The sequence below is a fragment of the Cygnus olor genome, chromosome 27 (genome assembly GCF_009769625.2).
Source record: "Cygnus olor isolate bCygOlo1 chromosome 27, bCygOlo1.pri.v2, whole genome shotgun sequence".
NCBI lineage: Eukaryota > Metazoa > Chordata > Aves > Anseriformes > Anatidae > Cygnus > Cygnus olor.
The window spans coordinates 3,345,965-3,366,814 of record NC_049195.1 but is presented as its reverse complement, the minus strand read 5'-3'; the positions used below and the strand labels follow the sequence as shown (position 1 = coordinate 3,366,814).

The following is a 20,850-nucleotide window of genomic DNA, read 5'->3' as shown; positions in this document are numbered from 1 at the left end:
GCGTGCATGTGCAGAAGGCTAATTTCCACCTCCTTCCTATGAAAAATAACACCCTGCTGATGCCCACCTCCTGAAAAAAAAAATACCCGACTGATTCCCACCTCCTACAAAAATAACACCTCGCTGATGTCCCCCCCCCCCCAAAAAAAATCCCACCCCGTGGTGCCCCGGCCGCGATTTTCCCCCTTTTCCTCCCTTTTTCCTCCCCGTCCCAACCCCGGCTCCAACCCCGGGACCGCCGCGCGCGGGCGCGCCGGCGCGCTCCTCCCGCAAAAGGCACGCGCGCGCGCGCGCGCGCCGCCCTCAACCAATCCCCTCCCTCCCCTCTCCCCCCCCCCTCCCCATTCGCCGCCCTCCTCGCCCCGCGCTCCGTGCCGCCCAATGGGAGGCGGGCTGGCGGGGGAGGCGGCTCCCCATTGGCCGGCTCCGGGCGGGGCGGGGCGGGGCGAGGGCGCGGCTTTAAAGCGGGGCGCGGGAGCGCGCGAGCCCGTGGCGCGCCGCCTCCCCCCCCCCCCCCCCCCCCCCACGGCCCCGGGCGCATGGAGCTGGGCTGCGCCGTGGGGGGCTCCGCGGCGGCCCCCCCGGGGCCGGGCCCCCCGCCCGTGGCCGCTGCCGTGGCCCCGATGGAGGGCGAGGAGTACGAGAGCCTGCCCAGCGGAGCCTCGCTCGGCACCCACATGCTGGCCGGGGCGGTGGCGGGCATCATGGAGCACACCGTCATGTACCCGGTGGACTCGGTGAAGGTGGGTGTAAAGGGGGGGGGGAGGACCCGGGGGGGGGTGGTTGTATGGGGTTGTAAGGGGGTGTATGGGGGTGTATGGGGGAGGTATGGGGCTGTGTTAGGGAGTACGGGGTTGTAAGGGTATGTGTTAGGGGGTATGGGGTTGAAAGGGAATGTATGGGGTTGTAAGAGGGTATATGGGGGTCGTAAGGGAACGTATGGGGGCGGTATGGGGCTGTATTAGGGGGTGTGGGGTTGTAAGGGTGTGTATGGGGGGTGTCTGGGGCTGTATTGGGGGGTATGGGGGTTGTAAGGAGCTGTATTGGGGGGTATGGGGTTGTAAGGAGCTGTATTGGGGGGTATGTGGGGGTTATGGGGGTGTATGGTGACGTTTATATAACTCTACTGGGGGAGAAGGGGGGTGTAGGGTAGTATAAGGGGTTGTATAGGGAGATGTAGGGGGTGTAAAGTGGGGTTGTGTAGGGGTTTTTAAGGGGTTGTATGGGGCTGTAAGGGGTTGTATGGGGGTGTGTGGGGTAGGGGGGAGGAGGGGTGCGAGGGGTTGTGCAGGGGATGTAGGAGGTATGGGGGTGTGAAGTGGGGGTTTGTGGGGGTCTAAGGGGTTGTATAGGGGGGTGTGTGGGCTATGGAGTGTAAGGGGTTGCTTGGAGGGAGTTTAGAAGGAGGCGTGTGCATGGGGGGTGCATGGGTTGTGTGGGGGTGCAAGGGGTTGCATGGGTGGAGTGTAAAGGGGGGCTGCATGGGGCGTAGGGGTACAAGGGGTCGCATGGAGGGGGTGTGTGTACAGGGTTTGGGGGTGCAAGGGGGTGCAAGCAGGGAGTGCAAGGGTGGCATGCACAGGGTATGGGGTACAAGGGTGCTGGGAAGAGAGAGTGCAGCAAGGAGGAGGGAAGCACGGGTTGCAAACGGGGAAAGCGTGCAAGGGGAAAGTTTGTGTGTTGGGGGCGGGGGGGGTCAGGGTTGTGCCAGGCTGTGGGGAGGGGAACTGTATAAGAGGCTTTCGGGGTGAGCGAGGGGCAGGGTGCTGCAGCTGGGTGCACCCCCGGGGGCAGCAGGGTGCTGTGTCATCCTGCTCTGCCCCGACGCGTCCCGTGGGAGCCCGGCGAGCTTTGCGCGAGGTGCGGTGCAAAGGTGTGCGGTGCCCGGCCACGGCTGTCCTGGTGCCGCAAGCAAAGTCCTCCTGCCTGCCCCCGGGGGGGGGTCCTGGAGCTCTGCTCCCCAACTTTTTCCTCTGGTGCTTTCCCAAACTGGGATTAATTCCAGCCAGGAGGGGAATGCTGGTGGCACGGAGTGGTGCGTGCATCTGAGCAGGTCCCAGGTGTGCTGGGCTCGTTGATCCTACAGAAATTGGGGGGCTTTCTTGGGGTCCCCCCTCCTTGCAAAGGGGCTGCAGGGAGCAGCAGAAGCTGCTGTTGGGGTGGCAGCGAGCTTGCACAGAGCAGCCAAATTTCCCCTTCTTGCTACACATCCCCGTCCTACTGCAACAGGGGATGTTGAATCATGTGGGGTTTGGGGGATTGGAGTATGGGGCCGAGGGTCTGTGACAGCCTGGATGAGCCATGGGATGGGGCAGCCCTGCTGCTGCCCCCCAGCACCTTTCAGAGCCCCAGGGACACCTGTGGCAGGAGCCGTACCTTGCCGTATCGACTCACGGCTGTCCCACTTTGTACCAAAACCCCTTTTTTTGGGTTCCCCCCCCCCCGAAGCTGGCTCCTCACAGCGACATTGTCCCCGTGCCCTCCGCGGGAGCGGCTGCCCAGCCCTGCGGGCGTCACGCCGTGCTCGGGAGGTCATTTCCTCTGCGGGGAAAGGGAGGGGGGAGAAAACGAAAGCAGTGCCTGGTTTCTGGGAGCTGGAGGTGCTCCGCAGGGAGCTGCCACCTGCGGTGAATTCCCCCGCAGCCATCCCATACAGCGAGCTGCCCCGCGGAGCTTAACGAACCGGGCACTAATTAGGCTGTAAGCAGCAGTTATCGTTCACTCCAGCACGGGAAATGTGCTGCTCGCATCCTCCAGAAGAGAAGCAAGCTGTCCTGCTCCTGGTGGTTACCGGGGTCGGGGAGCAGAGCAATGGGGCAGGTTCCCAGTGGTGTCCTGGGCACCCAGGCTGCTCACTTGCCCCTTGGAGGAAATGTTTTGGTCCCTGCAAGTCACTTCCTCTCAAAGAGAAAGCGAAAATGTTGCAATTTGGGGAATTGCTTGCTTTGGCTGCTTGCACAATTCCTCAGCTTGAGGTCGGGGCCGTGATGCCGCCCTCCTATGAGGGACAGCAGCAGCTGTGCTCTTCCTTGTATTTTTTTCCCACTCCTTGTGCCCTGATGCTGCAGTGAGCCCCGTGGGCATGTGGGATGCTTTGGGATCCCGTGCCCAGGGCTGCTGGTGGTGGAGCTCCTGCAGACCCCCTGGGACCCTCCTCTTCCTCGGGCTGCAGGGGGACACGGGCTGCATGGTGGCTTTGTAGGGGCAAGAAGTCTCCTGCTGCTGGGGATAGGGCAGCCAGGGACGTTTGTCTGTCTGCAGGGAAGGACGAACAGCTTGTGGGGAGGGATGCTACGAGGGCTAATCTGCCCTGGGCTGCCTGGCTTGTTTTGGGGCTTGCAACTCCGGTCCTGAAAACCCACAAGTCTGAGGGCAAGGCAGAGCTGTGGTCCCAAATTTTGGGGTCAGGACACTTGCCTCGGTTTGGGTTTGGAGGTGGGAGAGGCTCTGCACCCACAACATGTGACCACCAGGAGCAGTTGTGCCTGTTTAGGGGACAGCGTGGGTGCTGCGAGCCACGGCTGTAAGCCTTTGGGGTCACCCCATCAGGAAATTTGGGGCTGGTGGCTTCGTGCACCAGGCTGGAGGAGTCATCCTCCTGCACGCCTTGGTCCAGCAGTGGCACCAGAGCCCTCTTCTAGAGGCAAGGTGTTCGCAGGCGTTATTCCAAGCCTGTGCGCCCCAAATCCATGCCTTTTAATTGCATTTATTCCTGGAGAAATTGAATTTCCCCCTGGTCAGTGAGCTTCACGGTGCCACATCTCCGGTGTCCCTGGTTGTGTCCTGCAGCCGTCAGCGTCTGGTGCAGTCACTGCAGCAATTGATGCATTTTTTCCTGGTAAAAATCTGGTGTTTTTTGGTAAAAATCTGGTGGTTTTGGTGTGTTGTGGGGAGTCTGGGGTGTGTGCGCGCCACATGGATGTGCTGGGTGAGCAAATAGAGAAGAAACAAAGTGCCTGAGCTTATTTGTGCAGTCGCCTGTCAAATCAGCGACGCTTCGCAGGAAAATGAGGAGCTGGAGAAGTGTTAGTGAAACACTTCTGGATAGAAAACTGGCCAGGACCATTGCTCGTGTCAGCTGCTGGCCTGGAAAAGGTTCTGGGAAGGCATCTGCAGACTCTGCGTATTGCTCAACTTCGTGCAAGGAGAGCGGCGGCACGTCTAAGGCAGCTGTGCAGCCTCTGCTGGCAAACCTTGGGTGCTTTTGGGGTTGGAGCGGGGAATGGGATCAAGCATCAAGCTTCCTCCTTTGGGATTTTGTGCTTCGTGCCCCAGGTGAGGAGTTGAGCTGCCTGAGGAGCCAGGGGATGGGAGATGCTGGTGTGGACGGGAGCGTGGAGGGCGATGCCCGCTGGGTTTTCTGTAGGATTTTGGGAGCTGCAGCCCGGGTTCCTCCCCAGAATGGCATCCTTGGGATGCTCCCTGAACCCGAAGCTGTCCCTTTTTGCTTTTATTTCTTGTGCCTGGGCTCAAACCGGGACTGTCCGGATGCTTGCGGCCGGCGGCGCGCTCCTGCCTTATGCAACGAGGATTTAACCCGAGGAGGTGGAGGAGCGTTTCTGGCTGGCTAACAACAGGGGCGGGAGCTCCTGGAGGAGCTTGCAGGCTTCAGATAAGTGGCAGAAAGCCCGCGGAGCAAAATCATCTGCTGGCAGCCTCGGAAGGTGCAGCACCCAGCACCGTGTTTGCTCCGGCCGCGATAAACTTATCCCGGCCGGGGCAGGGCCCGGCCTGTTCCCAGCTCCTCGCACTGCAGGATCTGCGTGCATTTGTGCTTTTTTGGTTGCTCCCGGGGCTGTTTGACCTGTTCGTGTCCCGTGAAAGGTGCCGGGCTGCGGATTTGGCTGCGGGGCTGGTGATGCAATGAGCAGCGTGGGTTGGGTGCGGCGTAAACCCTACTGCGTGCTGTGGGATCTGGTGCAGCTTTGGGACCCCTCCAAAATGGGTCAGATAATGCAAGAAGGGGGGGAAAAAAAAAATTAATATTTGCTTTCCTGTGTGAAAGCAGCCGGATGCCCAGCAGGAGGGTGCTCAGGACCACGTGCCAGCTGGGTGCTTTGTTGCTCTGTGCAGCGCTTTTCCCCTATAACCCCTACAGAGGAGGGGATGCTGCCAAGTGCTTCGGTTTCCCCCGGCTCCGGAGGCTTCCTGGCAAGAAGCCGGGCTGAGATCAGGATCGCTTTCGGAGTCCGAGAGTGAAGCAACGCCTTCAAGTCGAAACCGGCAGCACGCAGCCCCCGGCTGGATGCGGCCGGTGGGTGCTGCTGAGTCACGCTGACGGCGGGGCACGGCCGAATCCGCCCCAATTTCTGCACCCAATTTCTGGGAGGGTGCCAAAACCTGAGGAGGGGGGGAGTCTCAGACCCTTGTGCATGCCAAGCAAAGGCTGAGAGCTGATGTAAGACTTTTTTTTAAGCGCGTTTTGGGGTATTTCAGTGCTGTCGCTGCCTTTAAAGGCAGGCTGCTCCCTGCTTTTGGGGTTATTTCCAGCGCTGCTCGGTGCTCTGGAGCAGTAAGCTTTGCTTTGTTTCTCAGCCCAGCTCCCCCCACGCCGAGGGAAGGTGGCCTTGGAGCTTTCCCCAAACACGGAGCTTGTTTTTGCTGCGGGCATCCACGGGGTGCACAGCGTGGGGCTCAGCACCGCCTGCAGCCCAGCTGGGACCCCTGCCATGGGGCTGCAGCGGTGCTGGGCCGTGCACAGGGAGGGAAAGGCAACACAGGGGGGGGATGCAAATTTTTCCAGCTGGTTGTAGGGTGATGCCTTGTAATGATGACTGAGCAATGCTTCAGGTCTGAAATTCAGCCAGCAGCTCAGTTACGTCACTTCGAAAATGCAATTGTTGTGTGTTTTTCAGAATATTTACTACAAATGCAGTGATTTAGTTGGATTAGCATTGCTTATTTCTGTACTTCTTAGTAGCTTGAATCAGGGCACTGGTTAAAGTCTGGAATTCAGCCCCGATCTCTTACTTGGTCTCAGACCAGTGCCTGTGGAAGTTTCTGGTCACCAGCGTGCGTTGAGGAATCCAAGGTCCAAATCTGCCCCACTTCCATTGGTTTAATCTCCTCAGAAAGCCCAGCTGCGGTGTTGCCCCCTGGTTAATTGCTGAAGGGCTTTGATAAGCTCCAGGGGACACATCCTGCTGTGGAAGCATGGAGGAGGCACGGGAGAGCCCTTCTTCTGGTGCTGAGCTGCTGCCAAGGACTGGGCAGGGAAATCTTGTTGTGCTTTGCCTGCAAGGGCAGCACCAGGCTGGGGGCACCGCTGCTGCTGGAAGGAAGCAAAATAAATGTGCGTTTTTTATTCTGGACGACGAGAGGATTGCATTCGGTGCTGCAGCTTTCAGTGTTGATCGGGGAAGGGCTGCTCGTGTGTTAACCTCGTGATTAAAGCAAGCCAGTTTTGCATTTCTGGGCTCAAACTTGGACCCCAAGGTGTTGCACATCCAAACCAGGGACTTTGGTGTAGTCTGTCTGCTATACAGCAGGTGTAGAGCTGAAGCATGTGGAGTCAAAAGGAATTAGAACTAATTTAAGGTGCCGTATCAAGAAGTCACTGATGCTGGGGCTGTAATTACAGCAGAGCCTTGGCCTGCTGCATGAAGGGGGCACGGATCCGTGGCTGCCCCCTTATGTCCTCCCTCTTATCAGCCGTGCTCGTGCACTGGGCTGATCTTAGCGGGGTGTCCGGTGGCAGCACATCATGGCACGTTTGTAGGAAGCTGAGATCTGACCTCGGAAGGCACCCTATAAAGCCTGAACAGCCTTAGGATTGTGTCTGCAAATCCTCTCCCCTACTAGAGCGTTCATGATGGGCACTCACTGCTGTGAGCATTTCTGGTCAAGGGATGCCATCAGCCTACAGAAGCTAGAAGGAAACTCAAGCAAGTAATTTTTTTTTCCATGGTGCATAATTAAGTGATGGGAATGAGTTTTAAAATGTATTTTTGGATGTACTGAGCTTGGCTGTCTTCAAAACATGGTGCAAAGCTCCCAGCCCAGGGTGCTGGTGGCTACAGGTGACCCTAAAATGTGGGGATGATGTGCCCTAGGATGTCTCAGGGCTCTCCATGGCAGGCTGCTGGGGACAAATAATCCCCAAGGGTCTTTCTGGCACCCTATTTTTTTAGCTTGCCCTTCTAGGAAACTCATTCCCCAGTCGGCTGGACTCACCCTGCTTGCTGGGTATCGAAAGCAGAGCGACTGCAGGAGGAACAAGCTGGGGCAGAGCCGGGAGTGTTGAAAGCAGGAGGCAATTAGAGCCCTAACTGCATTTCTTCACCTCGGCTTTTGAACAATTGCCCTTAATTCCCTGTGCATAAACAGGAGCAGAGGTTATGCTTCCCTCCATGAGCAGGCTCCTTCTGGTGTTGCAATGGGATCGTGGACTTCTTGGGGCTGATTTGGCAGGAGAAATGTGAATAAATGGTGCTTGGGCATGGCTTCAATGGGTTTTTGGGGGGTTCTGCAGCTTTGGTGGGGCTTGGGCTCCAGCTCAATAATTTATTAATTATTTACTCATCTAATGATGCTGGATCTTGAGTCTTGAGCTTAAATCTGTGGTTTGTGGGCTCTGCATTGAGGGCAGGTAACTGAGGCCTCTCCCCTGCTTGTGCTCTGTCGCAGACGAGGATGCAGAGCCTGCAGCCGGACCCCAAAGCCCAGTACAGGAGCGTGTACGAAGCCCTGAAGAAGATTGTCCTGACGGAAGGCTTCTGGAGGCCTTTACGTGGCATCAATGTCACCATGCTGGGGGCTGGCCCTGCCCACGCCATGTACTTCGCCTGCTACGAAAAAATTAAGAAGAGTCTCAGCGACACCATCCAGCACGGAGGAAACAGCCACTTGGCCAATGGTATTTGACTTCATTTTTTATTATTTTTTTTTGCACAAAAGCAGCTTGCAGTGAGCAGCTTTTCCCTTCGTTGCCTTGCACACGGAGCTGCCATCCCTCGCTGCCCTGTTCTTGAGAGCACCCTGCTCTCGTGCCAGCCCCGTGGATGCCCAGCAGGAGGGTGCAGGATGTAACCCCAGGCTCGCACGTGATTTTGGAGCCCTGGGAAGGAGAGCAGGTACATGAGCGTGGCACCAGCCCTCCAGCCGAGCGCTTTGTGCTCCTGCCAGTGGTTGGGCGTACTGCCCTGAGCTCTGTGAATTTGGCTGTCTTGCACAAACAGATGCAGGGGCAGATTTGGCTGGGGAAAGGTGAGCTGTGCTTGTAACTGTGCCCCCCAAAGCTCAGGTGTAAATGGGCTGGGTGGCAGCATCCACAGAGGGAGCCCTTCCTGGCCTGATGGCACTACTGTGCCCCTTCCCAAGCCTTCATCTAATCCAGATTTCCACACAGAATCTTTAATCCCCAAATTTTCAAGCCTCTGTATGTTGGACAAGGGGTGTTTCCAGGCAGTGACTGGCTGTTCCTGGCTTTTTTTTTTTTTGGAGCTGCCATCCCAACCTCAGGAGGTCTGAAGCTCTGGTGCTTCCCTGCAGCTCCAGCGTGGCCAAGCACACTGCATCCCCTGTCCTCACGTGCTTTGCCATGGGCTTTGCTTCTACCAGGAAGGTTCATAAATAATAAATAAATTCAGGTCAAGGCGTCGAGCTGTAGCAGCAGGCACCTTGCAACGGGGCAGCTGGGCTTGTAGGAGGTTGTGCAGGGGACTTTGTGGGGCATGGCACACACTCAATTTGACTCAACCAACTCAGTTAAGGGCACGATACCCTTCTGGCTTGCTGCTTTCCGCTCATATTGCGCTTCCTCTGCCTGCCTTTCAAGTAGCTACAGGCTTTCGGGACCAGCTGGGAAGCAAAAGCACTGTGAGAAATGACCGAAAGTCGTTTGGGCAACAGAATCTGCTATGGAAACTTACATCAAAGGGGCAGGTGTGGCTCCAGGCCCCTCCTTGAGCCAACTGCAGAGTCATTAATGAATGGATGGATGCTTGCAGAATCCGTGCAATTAGCATTTAAAGCCCAGACTGCGTAAATGGATGAAAAATACCTAATTATAGATGCACTGAGCCAGTTCTAAGCATTGCTCACTTCTCGGTCTAGCGCAAGCCGAGTTAAGCCGGTGGCGTCTTGCGTAGGCAAAGCCGTGTGAATTGTTGGAGGGAGCAGCAAACGGGGTGCTGCCGGAGCTGGCTTGCAGATCCTGCCTTCTGTTGAGCTGCCCTGGCTGGGTTTTTCCATACTGGAAACCAGTCATGTTACTGGGTGCTCCCACGAGCTTGCTGCTGAGCTCTGGGAGAGCCCCCGGTCTCCAGATCTCCTCTGAAGGATGTTTTTGTGTCTTGCAGGTATAGCTGGGAGCGTGGCCACCTTGCTACACGATGCAGTGATGAATCCAGCTGAAGGTAAGGCCCTTGCTGCACCCTGTTAGCCCAGCAAGGCGCTGGGGATGCTCTGTGCCAGCTCAGCACCGTGAGCCCTTTGCTTTGGTGATGCTGCTCCTTTTCTGAATGAGATCAGAAGGGCCAGCACCAAGGGAGACATTCTGCCCAGCACTGCTTGGCTCTTTTCGCTTATTTTCTGGGGGCTTGTGCAGTGTCTGCATGACATTTTGTGGCCCTGCAAGAAAACTGGTGTCACCCTTATGGTGTCACCCTTGTGCCTGCTCCAGCTCGGTCTGTAGAGCAGAGGCGGTCGGTGCCAGCGGGAGCTTGAGTCACAATGCCCTCACGGCTCTGCCAGTAAATCTTTGCTAAAGTGGTTGTGGTTTTTCTGAAGCTCTGGACTACCAAAACAAAGCTGAGCTCGGTCAGGTTGTCAGACAGGTAGAGCAGCCGGTAGGGCCAGTGCATGGCCTTTCTGGTGGGAGAAATCTGGTGCAGGAGGGCTAACTGTAAAATGCACCTAAAATGGAGACAACGAGCTGGACTGCTATCTGGTGGTAACATACTCAGCTTCTGAGCTGGACCAAAGGCAAGTTTTATAGGGAAAAAAAACTGTAATATCCTGATTAAAGGGATTTTTTAATAAATAACTTGTTGCTTCAGTCAGCTGAAGTTGTTCCACCTGAGCGTGTTGGGCTGTAGGTGAGGTCCCTGCCACTCCAGGGTGACATCCAGTTATTAAACCACCTTGGTGGCTTGGTGTGCATGACGGTTCCATGCACGAGCTCTGCATCCCCCCCAGCTGTACCTGGGGGTCCTCGTGTATCTGTCCTAATCACTTTCTAGCTTGATTTAATGATGCTCGAGGGGTGCCTTGACCCATGGAATTGGAGAGGTGTCAATCCAGGGCTGGGCTGACCGCTTCCCCTGTTGGGTTTCTTTAGGGATACCAGGGGAAGTGGAGGATTTATGGATTTCTTTTGGGTAGAAGCATGTAGGTGGGGAGTCTCTTGCTGCAGAAATGCCTGTTCTGTGTCACAGCCCTTCAAACTTGGAGGTCAAACTTGGAAGGAGAGGTTGGGTCTGCATGGCTGGGGCACGGAGCAGGGACCAGGCTGGGTGTTGCAATATCCAAGCAGCGTGTTCCTCGGCTAATAAACCTTTATCTCCTTCCCTCCATCCTGCCTGGTGCTGCCTGTCGTTCCTCCCCCCGTGGTGGCCATCCCGGAGCAGTGGTGAAGCAGCGGATGCAGATGTTCAACTCCCCCTACAAGTCTGTCCTGCAGTGCGTGAGGACAGTGCGGCGCACCGAGGGCTTGGGTGCCTTCTACCGCAGCTACACCACGCAGCTCACCATGAATGTCCCCTTCCAGGCCATTCACTTCATCACCTACGAGTTCATGCAGGAGCAGGTGAACCCCCGCAGGGAGTACAACCCCCTGTCCCACGTCTTTGCCGGCGGCGTCGCGGGGGCCGTGGCCGCCGCCGCCACCACCCCTCTGGACGTCTGCAAGACCTTGCTCAACACTCAAGAAAACACGGCCCTGAGCTCACTGAACATCAGCGGGCACCTCTCGGGCATGGTGAACGCCTTCAGGACTGTCTACCAGCTGGGGGGCGTCGCGGGGTATTTCCGAGGGGTGCAGGCGCGCGTCATCTACCAGATCCCTTCGACGGCCATCGCCTGGTCGGTGTATGAGTTCTTCAAGTACTTCCTCACGAAGCACAAGCTGGAGAAAAGGACATCCTTTTGAAGGAAGGACACCGAGGGAATTCAAGCCTCGGTGTCCCCTCCGTGTGTGTGAGCCACCAGCGCCGGGTCCCTGCTGAAAAACGGGCCGGGGTCCTGGTGGGGGCACAGCTGATGTCTGCTTTCCCCCCCTCCCTGGGGGGAAGGTGGGCTTAAAATGCTCCTCAGCCACCCGTTCCCCTCGTCGCTTAAAGGATGAAATAGTTTATAAAGACTTATAATAATAATATATATTTAATAACTTTATTTTGGAGAAGCAAAATCGTTAACTGGTATTTTTTTCTCTGGATAAGTTTGAAGATGTAGTTTACTCCTCACCATAAGCCTAGGTTATGAAACCTAGGCTGTTTTTTTACGGTGAAGAAGCAAAATATCCTCTGGTAGAACTTTTTATATAAATATAAAATAGATGGATAATGTTTATCCTTTATTTTTCTATGTAGGCATTTGGTTTGTTTTTTTAAATATTATTACAGCTAGATGCTGAGCTGTTTAAAAAGGGCTACATTCTTCCATCATGTGCAAGGAAGACACAAAAGCATTTATTTTTATAGCCAGATTGGCTTTAATTATACAGCATTTAGCCCCCAGACAGTGGCCTGGATTCTCCTGTGGGTATCGAGGGACTTGGTAACCCCTTGGGACTTGCTGGGGCCCTTGGGGAGAAGGAATGGGGACACCACGTTGGGAAACAGTAGGATGCCAGCAGGGGCGCCCCAAAATGCTTGGTCACTTTGCAGAGGAGGGGATATATTTTTTTTTACAAGGAGACTCTTAAAAATGTCGATTTTAAAAGAATAGTATTTTTTTCAAACACTTTTTTTTAAAGGTACATTTTTATGGTGTGTGATAGCTGGAACAGGCTTCGTCCTCCCTTAATTTATTTGTACTTCTTTTTCACTAAGGCCCCGATCCTGCTTCCAGGAGCATCCATGCGCATCCTGAGAGCTGCTGGGCTTGGAGCAGGGTGCGTGGAGCTTCTGGTTGCATCCTGGCAGCACCAAACGAGCAGCCAGCACCGAAAACCTTGGGAAAGTCCAAATTGCAGACCTGGAGCCGCCTCTCAGTCTGCGTTTGACAATAAATTGCTGTTCATCTCTGTTCGGGGGTGGGTGGGGGTAAAAACCACAACCTGGAGAGGTTCCTCGTGCTGTGGGTTTGGTTTTGCTGCTGCAAAAGCTGAGATTCGTGGCGTTTGGCAACGTTGTGCCTGCTCTGAAGGGTGTCAGCCTTATTGCTCCTGCTGGGAACGGCTCTTCCCGACGCGTCCTTCGTGTTTGCCTTTGTAGAAATGCTGATTTTTTTGGAGCGCAGCCTTTGTGCTGGGGATGGAGAGCCCCAAAGTGCCCTTCCCTGGTTTGAGGGGATCGGGTTTGCCCCACAGATGGCACCAGGTAGTTCTGCAAACTTGGTGTGATGTCCTGGGGAGTGGGTTTTGGGTGCCTGAACCACTTACGTGGGCATCAGTAACCGATGACAAAATTGAGGGATTTTAGGGATTTGAGGACTCCGATGGGCAAATCTCACACCCAGATATTTCAGGCTGGTCCCATCCCACTGCTGTGCTGGTGGCAGCTTTTGCTGTGCCCCAGATGAGGCTTCAGCTTGTTTTTTGGCACAGGAAGGGCCTGAGGAAGGCCTGCAATGTGACTAGCACGCGTCACTGGGGATGTCCCACAAGCCAGGCATGCTGTATGGGATGACACTAAGCAGAGCTAAAAGCCTCTTGCTCCGTTATTTGGAGAAGCCGAATCGCAGAGCGCCTCTGGGCGGTGCTGCTTGTGCCTTGTGTAAATTAACCTTGTGCCAATGACATGATGAGGCTCTCCATGCCTTTTTGTCTCTGAAACCGAACGAATCACTGTGTCCAACGCACACTTTGTCTTAAAGTGCAAAACGTTTACCCTCGAGGCCGCTGGAGGAAGCCCTCAGCCCCTGCTGCCCACCAGGGTCCTAGAGGTTGGAGATCCTCGAGCTTGCTGCTAGGCTTGGGCATCTTTTTTTCCTTTGACTTTAGAAGCTAGAGAGTCACTAAGAGGAACCAGAACTGCACAAAAAAAAAAATCCATCGGAGATGGGCGTGAACACTTAGAAGAAAATTTTGGGTCACTTTAATGCTGAGAGGCAAAGTGTAGCGTAAAGGGGAGGGCGGCAGCTTTTCGGTGCAGCTTCCCTAGGAGTCAAACTTGGCCGTGCATCCTCCTCTTCCTCTGCTCGCTGGGATTTCGTAGTCCTGATTTTTTTTTTTTGGTGGCTGCTCCTGGAGGCCCTGGTGTCCCCGGGGGCTCGGTGGGCAGGGTCAGCCCTGGCTGTGCAGCCGAGCATCCTGCTCAGAGGGGGATGTTGCTTCCAATTTCGGCTGCTTTTCGGGAAAATGAGTGTCTGGTTCCCTCTGGAGCATTGAGCACACATGGCATCGAGCACGAGCAACCAGATTTTCTTGGGAACTTGCGCTGCCTTGAGCTGAGAGTGGGTGAGGAGCACTTCTATGTTTATTGAGCTCTTTATTGATTACCCTGGGTACTCAATAAAACCAGGCTTCCCATTCTTCAGCTGGAAATGAGAAGGGGTGTGCCCAGTTGGTCTAAAAATTGCAAAAATCTGTTCAATAAATGTTCGTTTCCTGCTGTGCTTGATGCTGGATCCCCAGCTCAAAGCCCCTTCACCAAAGCCATTGCTCCTCCTCTCTTCCTGTGTTCAGTTTGGAAGTTTTGCTGCGAGTCTGAAGTTATTTTAACCTGGTATGTGAAACATGTACTGCTGCTTTGTCTGCAATGAACGCACATGTATTTAAGGGGGAGGATGAGTAACTTTGTCCGCAGTTCTTTATTTTATTTTTTTTGCCCGCTTTGGAGTTCAGCGTGTTCTCTTAAATGCGTATTTAACAATGCAGGAGTTCAGTTGTGAGATGCTGCTACAGTTGTATCACTGGAGCTCAAGGAAATAAAAAAAAAAATCTGATTTTTGGCCTTTTGGGCTCAATGCGTGTGGCTGTTTTTGGCTGTGGGTGCTGGGGCTGGGTCACGGGGCTGAGCAGGAGCCCTGCAGCCGGTGCCTGGAGGGTTGGTGCCTTCTAGTGGTGTCCAGGGGAGTAAAGCTCAAGGAAGAAAACCCTCCTGGGAAGGGTTTTACAGACATATCACAGGCTGGTGCTCCTCTAGGAGCTGCTGCAGAGCATTTGGGAATGTCCTTCTGCTTGCAGAGCAAACCTGCAAAGTCTGGCTTGCAAAGCAGCCTGGCCTGTCTTGGATGGAGTTTTCTTCCCACCCGCAAGAAAATGGATGGGGAGGAGCTGGTTGTGTGCTACGGGGTCAAAGAAGCATCCATTTTGGGGTGAACGCGTGATTTAGAGGGTTCCACGGGCTTTGGGCTCCCTGCTGTACAGCCCCAGCATGCAAAATGCCTTGAAACCATATTTCAGAAAGCCGTATTTCAGTTTACCAAGTCTTCTGCATCTCTAATCTCAGAATAAGAGCTGAAAACTCCCTGGTGTAAATCTCCAGCCTTAAAAACTGGAGCTGTAGCTGGAAAATTATTTTTGGGAGCAGCCTTGCACAATTTTTATGAGGGAATGGAGCAAAAACTAGTTTCCTTTCAGTTTCGTTTCAGAAATGCCAGGTTTGAAATCGAGGCCATTTCAGGTACACAGCTTGCAATGACGGGAAGTGATTTCAGCGAGATCCCAATGCAGGGATCAGGAGAAGCTCTTGAAACCCTAAAGATTAACTCTTGTCATGCCTACATCTCTCTGAAAGACGCTGCTCGTCCCTGACATGCTGCTGTAAAAAAACAAACACAGTAAGTCTGATGTCTTCAGGGGTGCTGGAGGAAAAAAGGGGGTCCTGGGCGTGCTAGCATATGCTGGTTCCTGCTCAGTGGAGGGACAGAGATCTACCCCAAAAAGCTTTGCTTTTCTCTGCTATTCTGCACTTCCTCTTTTTTCTTTTTTTTTTTGACCTTCAGTGCCAATAAGATGCCATCGGTATCCTGGGGTGGAGGCCAGGCTGATGTGCTTACGAGACAAGATAAAGAGATAAAGCGTTGTTTATGCCCAGCAAAATGTTTTGGGCTGGTTTATGTTTCTATTTGCGTTGTGAGGTAAATATTTAATGCTCCTGGAGCAAACGTGTCTGCAGTCCTGAAAGGTGGGGTTTTTGCTCGGAGGAGATGGGGATGGTTTCTCTGCAGGACAAGGCGGGGAGGAGATGCGCGGGGGTCTCTTCTGAGTTAAATCCATTTTTTGGATATTTCTGGGCATTGAGAAAAAGGAGGATACTGCTCTTTAGGAAGGTTTGGGGGAGGCTGTGGAGTTGGGAAAGGGCTGAGCCCAAGTTTGCTCTGGCAGGCACAAGAAGGGGCTGCCATGGGGAGCAGGGGATGGATTTTTAATGTCCGTGGTTATCTGATTTCACAAAATTTTCCCCCAGACATGAAGGCAGGGGAAGCCATATGTGCTGCATCAACTATAGCTGGGTCACAAACGTGTCTTTAGCTGAAAAACACTCAAACAGGCAGCTGAAAGGCCTGATGGGCCATTCGCAAGACAAAACTTTCATTTTTCCCTTAAAAACTTGCATGTTCCAGAGAGGATTTGTTTTTCTAATCGACACTAATGGTTTCTTTGGAACCAGTACAGCTTATCGTGTAAATATCTTTCGAGGGTATTTCTTAAATGTGTCTTATTTATCTGGTAGACTGTAGAAACTCTTTAAACGTGCAGGATTTCCTGCAGCAAAGAAGTGTAGGGCAGCAGGTGTCTGCTTTGCTCCGTACTTTCGTTATATGGGAATCTTGGGTGGGTACCAATAAATAAATTAATATTTATAATAATTTAATAAATAATGCATTTATTAAATTGGATTTATTTTAATTTAATAAATAAATACTGTGCAGTCTGTGTCTCATAAAATCCCTAACTGATGTTCTCCCTGGGGGGTCTGTAGGTATGTCAAAAAAGCAGAAAATGGGAAAAATAAGAAATAACTGGTGTGGAATATTGAATGATGGTGATGTCCTCATTCCACTGCTATCGCGCTCGAGGGCTATGTGCCCCGTGGTGCTGCCCACTGTGCTGTCAAATCCCCAGAGTTTGGGGTTCTTATTTAAGTCACTTCATTAATCCAGGATCTAGGCTGTGTTTGTTCACCGCGTGCGATTATCATCTAGTTTGCCCGATTCTTTGTTTCTCATCAAATATTGTTTCTGCTCTAAAGGGTAATGAACATAAAGGCAAATATCTCACCTTTTCCCTCTTGAAATTTCATTAAGCTGCGTGTTTACCTTGGATGACAAGATACAGCGCACGGAGTGAAAGGTTTTCCGGCCACACCTTCACCTTCTATCTTATTCTGTCCACAGAGGGAATAAAAACATTTGTATTTATCCATGAGATTAAACTCCTTTCAAAGCCAGGGGATCCGTTTGGAGAGCAGGTAAGTGTTTTCCGCCGGGCTCAGCAGGCGTAAAGCTGTTGAGCATTGCTGTGCGGGCACCCATGGAGGAGAGGAATTAACTCCAGACCTGAATATTGAAAAATTTGGGCCAGCAAAATCTATTTTTTATTGCCAGGAAAAAACTAAACTCTCCGAAAGATGTTGGTTTGCAATAACCAACATGGCCTCTATGTGACCACTGGATAAATGGATCCTCCAAGCACAGTAATTGCCTTAATTTTTTTTTTTTATTTTTTATGGTGTTTACTCAAAAAATAAGTCCCTATGGGATTTCCAGCAAGCAGAAGTGTGCAGCCATCAGCGCCTGCAGGGCTGCTCGGCGGAGATGAGCATCTTCTGTAGACAAATACTGCAGCAATTCCTCCTTTCGCCCACGCAAATATTGGGCGTAGAGGTTTGGTGTGCCCTCGGCACCCAGCGAAAAGCTGCTCGGCAGAGAGGGATGAAACACGGTTCGTTTGCTGAGTAATGCCAGAGGTGGCTGGGGTCTGATCCCAAAATCCAGGTGGTGAGTGCGTAGGTGTGGGTGTCACGAATAAATCAAGTTCCTTTGCCCTTCTTCTGAAGCTTACGAGCTCCAGACCCTGGATTAGATGATGCCAGGTGCTTCATTTGCTGGACCATGCCTCGGGTTGAGATGGATCTTGCAGAGGTGCCATGAAGGTTCCCTGTCTCTTGCTCCAGGATCTTGCCCTAAAATTCTCATTTTGCCTATTAATTAGCATGTAAAACCTTCAGTTTCCCCTTTGCTTGTCCTGATGGGGATGAGGCCGTGGGTTTAGGCTGCAGCTCTGGCTCTGGGAAGAGGTGACCTTCACCAGCTGCTTGTTTAATTAAGCTCAGTGGGTGGCTGGCTGTTGGATTGAGATGGGAAATAACCTGAATCATGGTGAATTTGGCACTTTTGTATGCCTGCATCATCAGTTTCATCATTTTTATTATACATAAGAATACTCAGCACCAAACCATCAAGAGACTGATCTGCCACCAGAGTCTAGGAACAGGATTAATATTACCTGGCTGGTATATAGGGAGCCCACGCTCTGCTTGCCTCTGACCCAGTGGGGGAAAAACACCTCGGAGAAGAAAATCTGGCATTTGCCCCGCGCCAGGCACCGCAGCCGTTGGGGCAGTGTTTGCAAAGCTTTCGGACATCCTTCCGCAGGGGAAGTTGGGCTGGGTGTACCCGAGAGCTGTTCTGCCCTGTGTAAACCCCACAAATCTCTGACCCAGCACCCGGGCGCTGCCGTTCCCCCCATGAGAACGTGGCTCCATGTGAATAATTGCTTCGCCGGAGCTCGGCCGGCACGTTTTCCTGGTTAGCCCAGCCATTTATTCTCAGGGGAGCGGCGAGGAGCCCTGGCTGCCCCCACCCAAGCTCTGTTTGCAGAGGGATTGCCCTAATCCCTCTGCTTTCCGCCGCGGCGCGAGGAGGACCCCTTTTGTGTTCACCTGCCCATGGAAAAGTACCACGGGAACCCTTTCCCTGCTTTTATCCGTGGGCTCTGCTCATCCCTGGGGGGTTGTACAGCCTCGGGCAACAGGACGCTGAAAAAAAAATAAAATAAAACTGGCTTTTTTGCAAGTCTGGTCGCTGCAAAAGGCTCTGAATGCCAGGAATTGCTGGGGAGCCTGTGTGTGGTTGATAGTTCTTGGAAACCTAAATCACTGCTGGAAAGAGAGAAAGTGGGGGAAGAACTGGGCAAAAGCAGCCGCTGCAGTGTTGTGAGCATCCTCCCCCAGCTCCTTATCGCCCCTCCTTGTTACAAGCACGGAGCAGAGAACACGAGGGCTTTGCACCAGTTTTTTTGCTATTGTTGGTAGCGCGATATCGTGCACCACTAGTGAGCAGAAGGAGCCTTTTGTTTTTTTTGCAAGGACGCTGAGCTGTGGGCAAGTAAGTGTCCGGATGCCCCCGAGGGTCTTTGGGTATTGCTGAGGTTTGGGATCCACGATGGGGCCATAGTGAGGTGACCACAGGTGATACACCTGGTGTCCTCTTTTGGGACTTGCCATTTTTGGGGATAAAGCAACAAACCTAGAGCTCTGGGAACCAGCTACGTGGCTATGAAATCCTTTCTCCTTCCACATTTCTTCCAAAACCAGAGCTTCCCGACACAAGCCCAGCCCTTTTACTCTTCATTCTCAGCTCCTTTTCCTGTACAAATACTTCTCTCCTGACTTTCTCTTCTGGAAGCAGGCTGCCGTAAATTACCGCAGGCAGATGTCTTCAGGAGTGCTTCCACTCCTGTTTGCTTGGATTGCTCTCTGCCTTCAGCTGTTCTTAATAAAGGGTGCCCAGCCCATAATAAAAGAAAGAGCAGGAATGTGCCTTGGAGTTTAGTGAAAGGCAACACCATGGGAATGCCACACGAGCCAATCTGTAAAGCTGCGTTTCACCACATCTCCAAAGGGCATTTAAAAAATATATATTTTCTTTTTTTTTTTTCCCCTTTTCATTTTCCCTCCCCTTTGGTTCTTTATTGCAGTGAAAATCTCCTCCTCTACACCCATCGCTTATCCAGGTCCCCCCGAGACGCATGACCCACGTGACAGCATCCCTCTGGGCGGGCTGAAATCTCATCCCTTTGGCCAAAATGCTCCCGCTGCAGATATTAACGGTTCTTATTTTCCCAGGGCAGCCAGTCCAAGCAGACGGTGAAGCCAGCTGGACCAGAGCATCCCTGGGTTTTGGCGGTGGCAATCTCATGGCCCGGAGCAGCTGCCTCGGGGCAGCACTTAGCAATGGGCTGCGGGACTCCCTGCCGCAGGACACCCTTGCTGCAGAGGCTCGAGCTGGATTAGAGAGAGCTTAAGTGTTTCTGTGGACAGCGAGAGCATCCAGAATAAGAATAGTAAATATTGAAAATCCTCGAGGGTTTTGAAGAGCTCTAAATCCTTGTGCTTTGCGGCTTTGCTTGCCTCGCTCCTTGGGAAGCATCTGCACTCCCCAAAAGCCATCGCGGTGCTCGCTGCTGAGAACATTTCGGCACCTCCCTCCAAAGCACCTTCCTGACACCTGGGCACCAAAACTGGGGGAAACGCTGGTTGTACACAGCCTGGCACTTCAGGTGTCCTTGCACGGCGCATCTCCTCCTTAGCTCCCTGCAGCTAACTCGTTCCCACTGCTCTGGTTTCCAAATGTTGCGTAGGTCAAGCCAAAGATTTTCCTTGGCCCCATTCCCACCCCTTCTCGCCAAGAGTGTGGTTTATTGCATGCAAATGTTAGTCAACAGTTACATTATCCAAAGGCAGCCCTATTTTTCTCTCTTTTTTTTTTAAGCCTTAAATAAATGATTTGGCACAAACAAGTGTAAATGTTATGTCAGCATTAGACAGCGTTTAATCTTGATGGATATGTTAGTGGCGGAGCGTGACACCAATCGGCAGACGTTAAATGATGCTTTCTGTTTCTGGTCGCACATAAACAGGAATTCTGCTTCGTTAAGTCTGATTAAAACTCTGTGTCTCCACAGTTTGGGTGGGATTTTTCTTTTCTGTGTTAATTGAGGGGCTATTTATCACCGGGGAAGCCTGCCATCTCGTTCCCCTTGTGGTGAGTGCTTCACACTCTTGGATTATTCGGTTATCAAAATGTTACAGCCCTTTTTTTGTGTGCTGCTTTGTGCTTGAAAAAAAAAAAAAGGAGAAAAACCAACAGCAAGTCTCTGTAAAGAAAGCACCAGGGGACTGCAGAGGATAAGGGCAGAGGCAGCAAGGGAAAAAGCTGTTGGCAGGGTTTGGGCAGGGAGAAGAGCTGACATCCAGGCCTGGGACTGCAGGTTGTCCCCGCGTGGTGACAAGTGGTCCTGAGGGGGAACGTGCATGCCAGCAGCTCCCCAGCATCACTGTTGGGTTTTGGGGTCCTGCTAAGCCAAACGCTGACTGTTTGCACCCAAGGGATTGAAGGCAGGGCCAGAAATCAAAGCTGGGACCGGCGCTTTGGGCAGTGTTTGTAGGGGATTGTGCTTAAATTGTGGGATTGCAGGTAATTTGGGGTGATAAAGAAAGTGCTTTTGCTGTATAAACTCTTCCTTTGGGGAAACGTTCACCTGCTTTGTGCTTATCGGATTTAAGACATAAGGCAGTAAATGAGATTAGGGGATGCTCGGTGATAGTATCTGGCTGGGCAAGTGATGGAGCAGGGTTTGGTGCTGAAGACCTAGAAATAGGGGTGAGCAGGGATTTGCTAGTGGCGATTTTGGTGCAGGTGGCATTTTTGTGAGGTGGGACAGTCGGGGTGATTTCATGGCAGAAATAGAGATTAGAGGAAAATCCAAACCCAGAGCAAGGAACTGACAGAGGCAGCTTG

The 20,850-nt window shown here is 52.8% G+C and overlaps 1 protein-coding gene across 1 annotated transcript; it reads left to right on the top strand.

Annotated features, from left to right (window-relative positions):
* The first annotated feature begins 514 nt into the window (after positions 1 to 514).
* Positions 515 to 12,199, top strand: SLC25A37 (solute carrier family 25 member 37). The gene is made up of 4 exons (XM_040538244.1): positions 515 to 743; positions 7,627 to 7,855; positions 9,300 to 9,356; positions 10,569 to 12,199. Exons 1-4 carry the CDS (start codon positions 540 to 542, stop codon positions 11,087 to 11,089), a joined length of 1,011 nt encoding a protein of 336 aa, XP_040394178.1. The 5' UTR covers positions 515 to 539; the 3' UTR covers positions 11,090 to 12,199.
* The last annotated feature ends 8,651 nt before the right edge of the window (positions 12,200 to 20,850 follow it).

Excerpts from the sequence above, each read along its gene's own strand:
- SLC25A37 (XM_040538244.1), top strand. The coding sequence starts at position 540 with ATGGAGCTGGGCTGCGCCGTGGGGGGCTCCGCGGCGGCCCCCCCGGGG. Across the intron at positions 744-7,626 it reads ACCCGGTGGACTCGGTGAAG|ACGAGGATGCAGAGCCTGCA; the intron begins GTGGGTGTAAAG and ends GCTCTGTCGCAG. Across the intron at positions 7,856-9,299 it reads AAACAGCCACTTGGCCAATG|GTATAGCTGGGAGCGTGGCC; the intron begins GTATTTGACTTC and ends TGTGTCTTGCAG.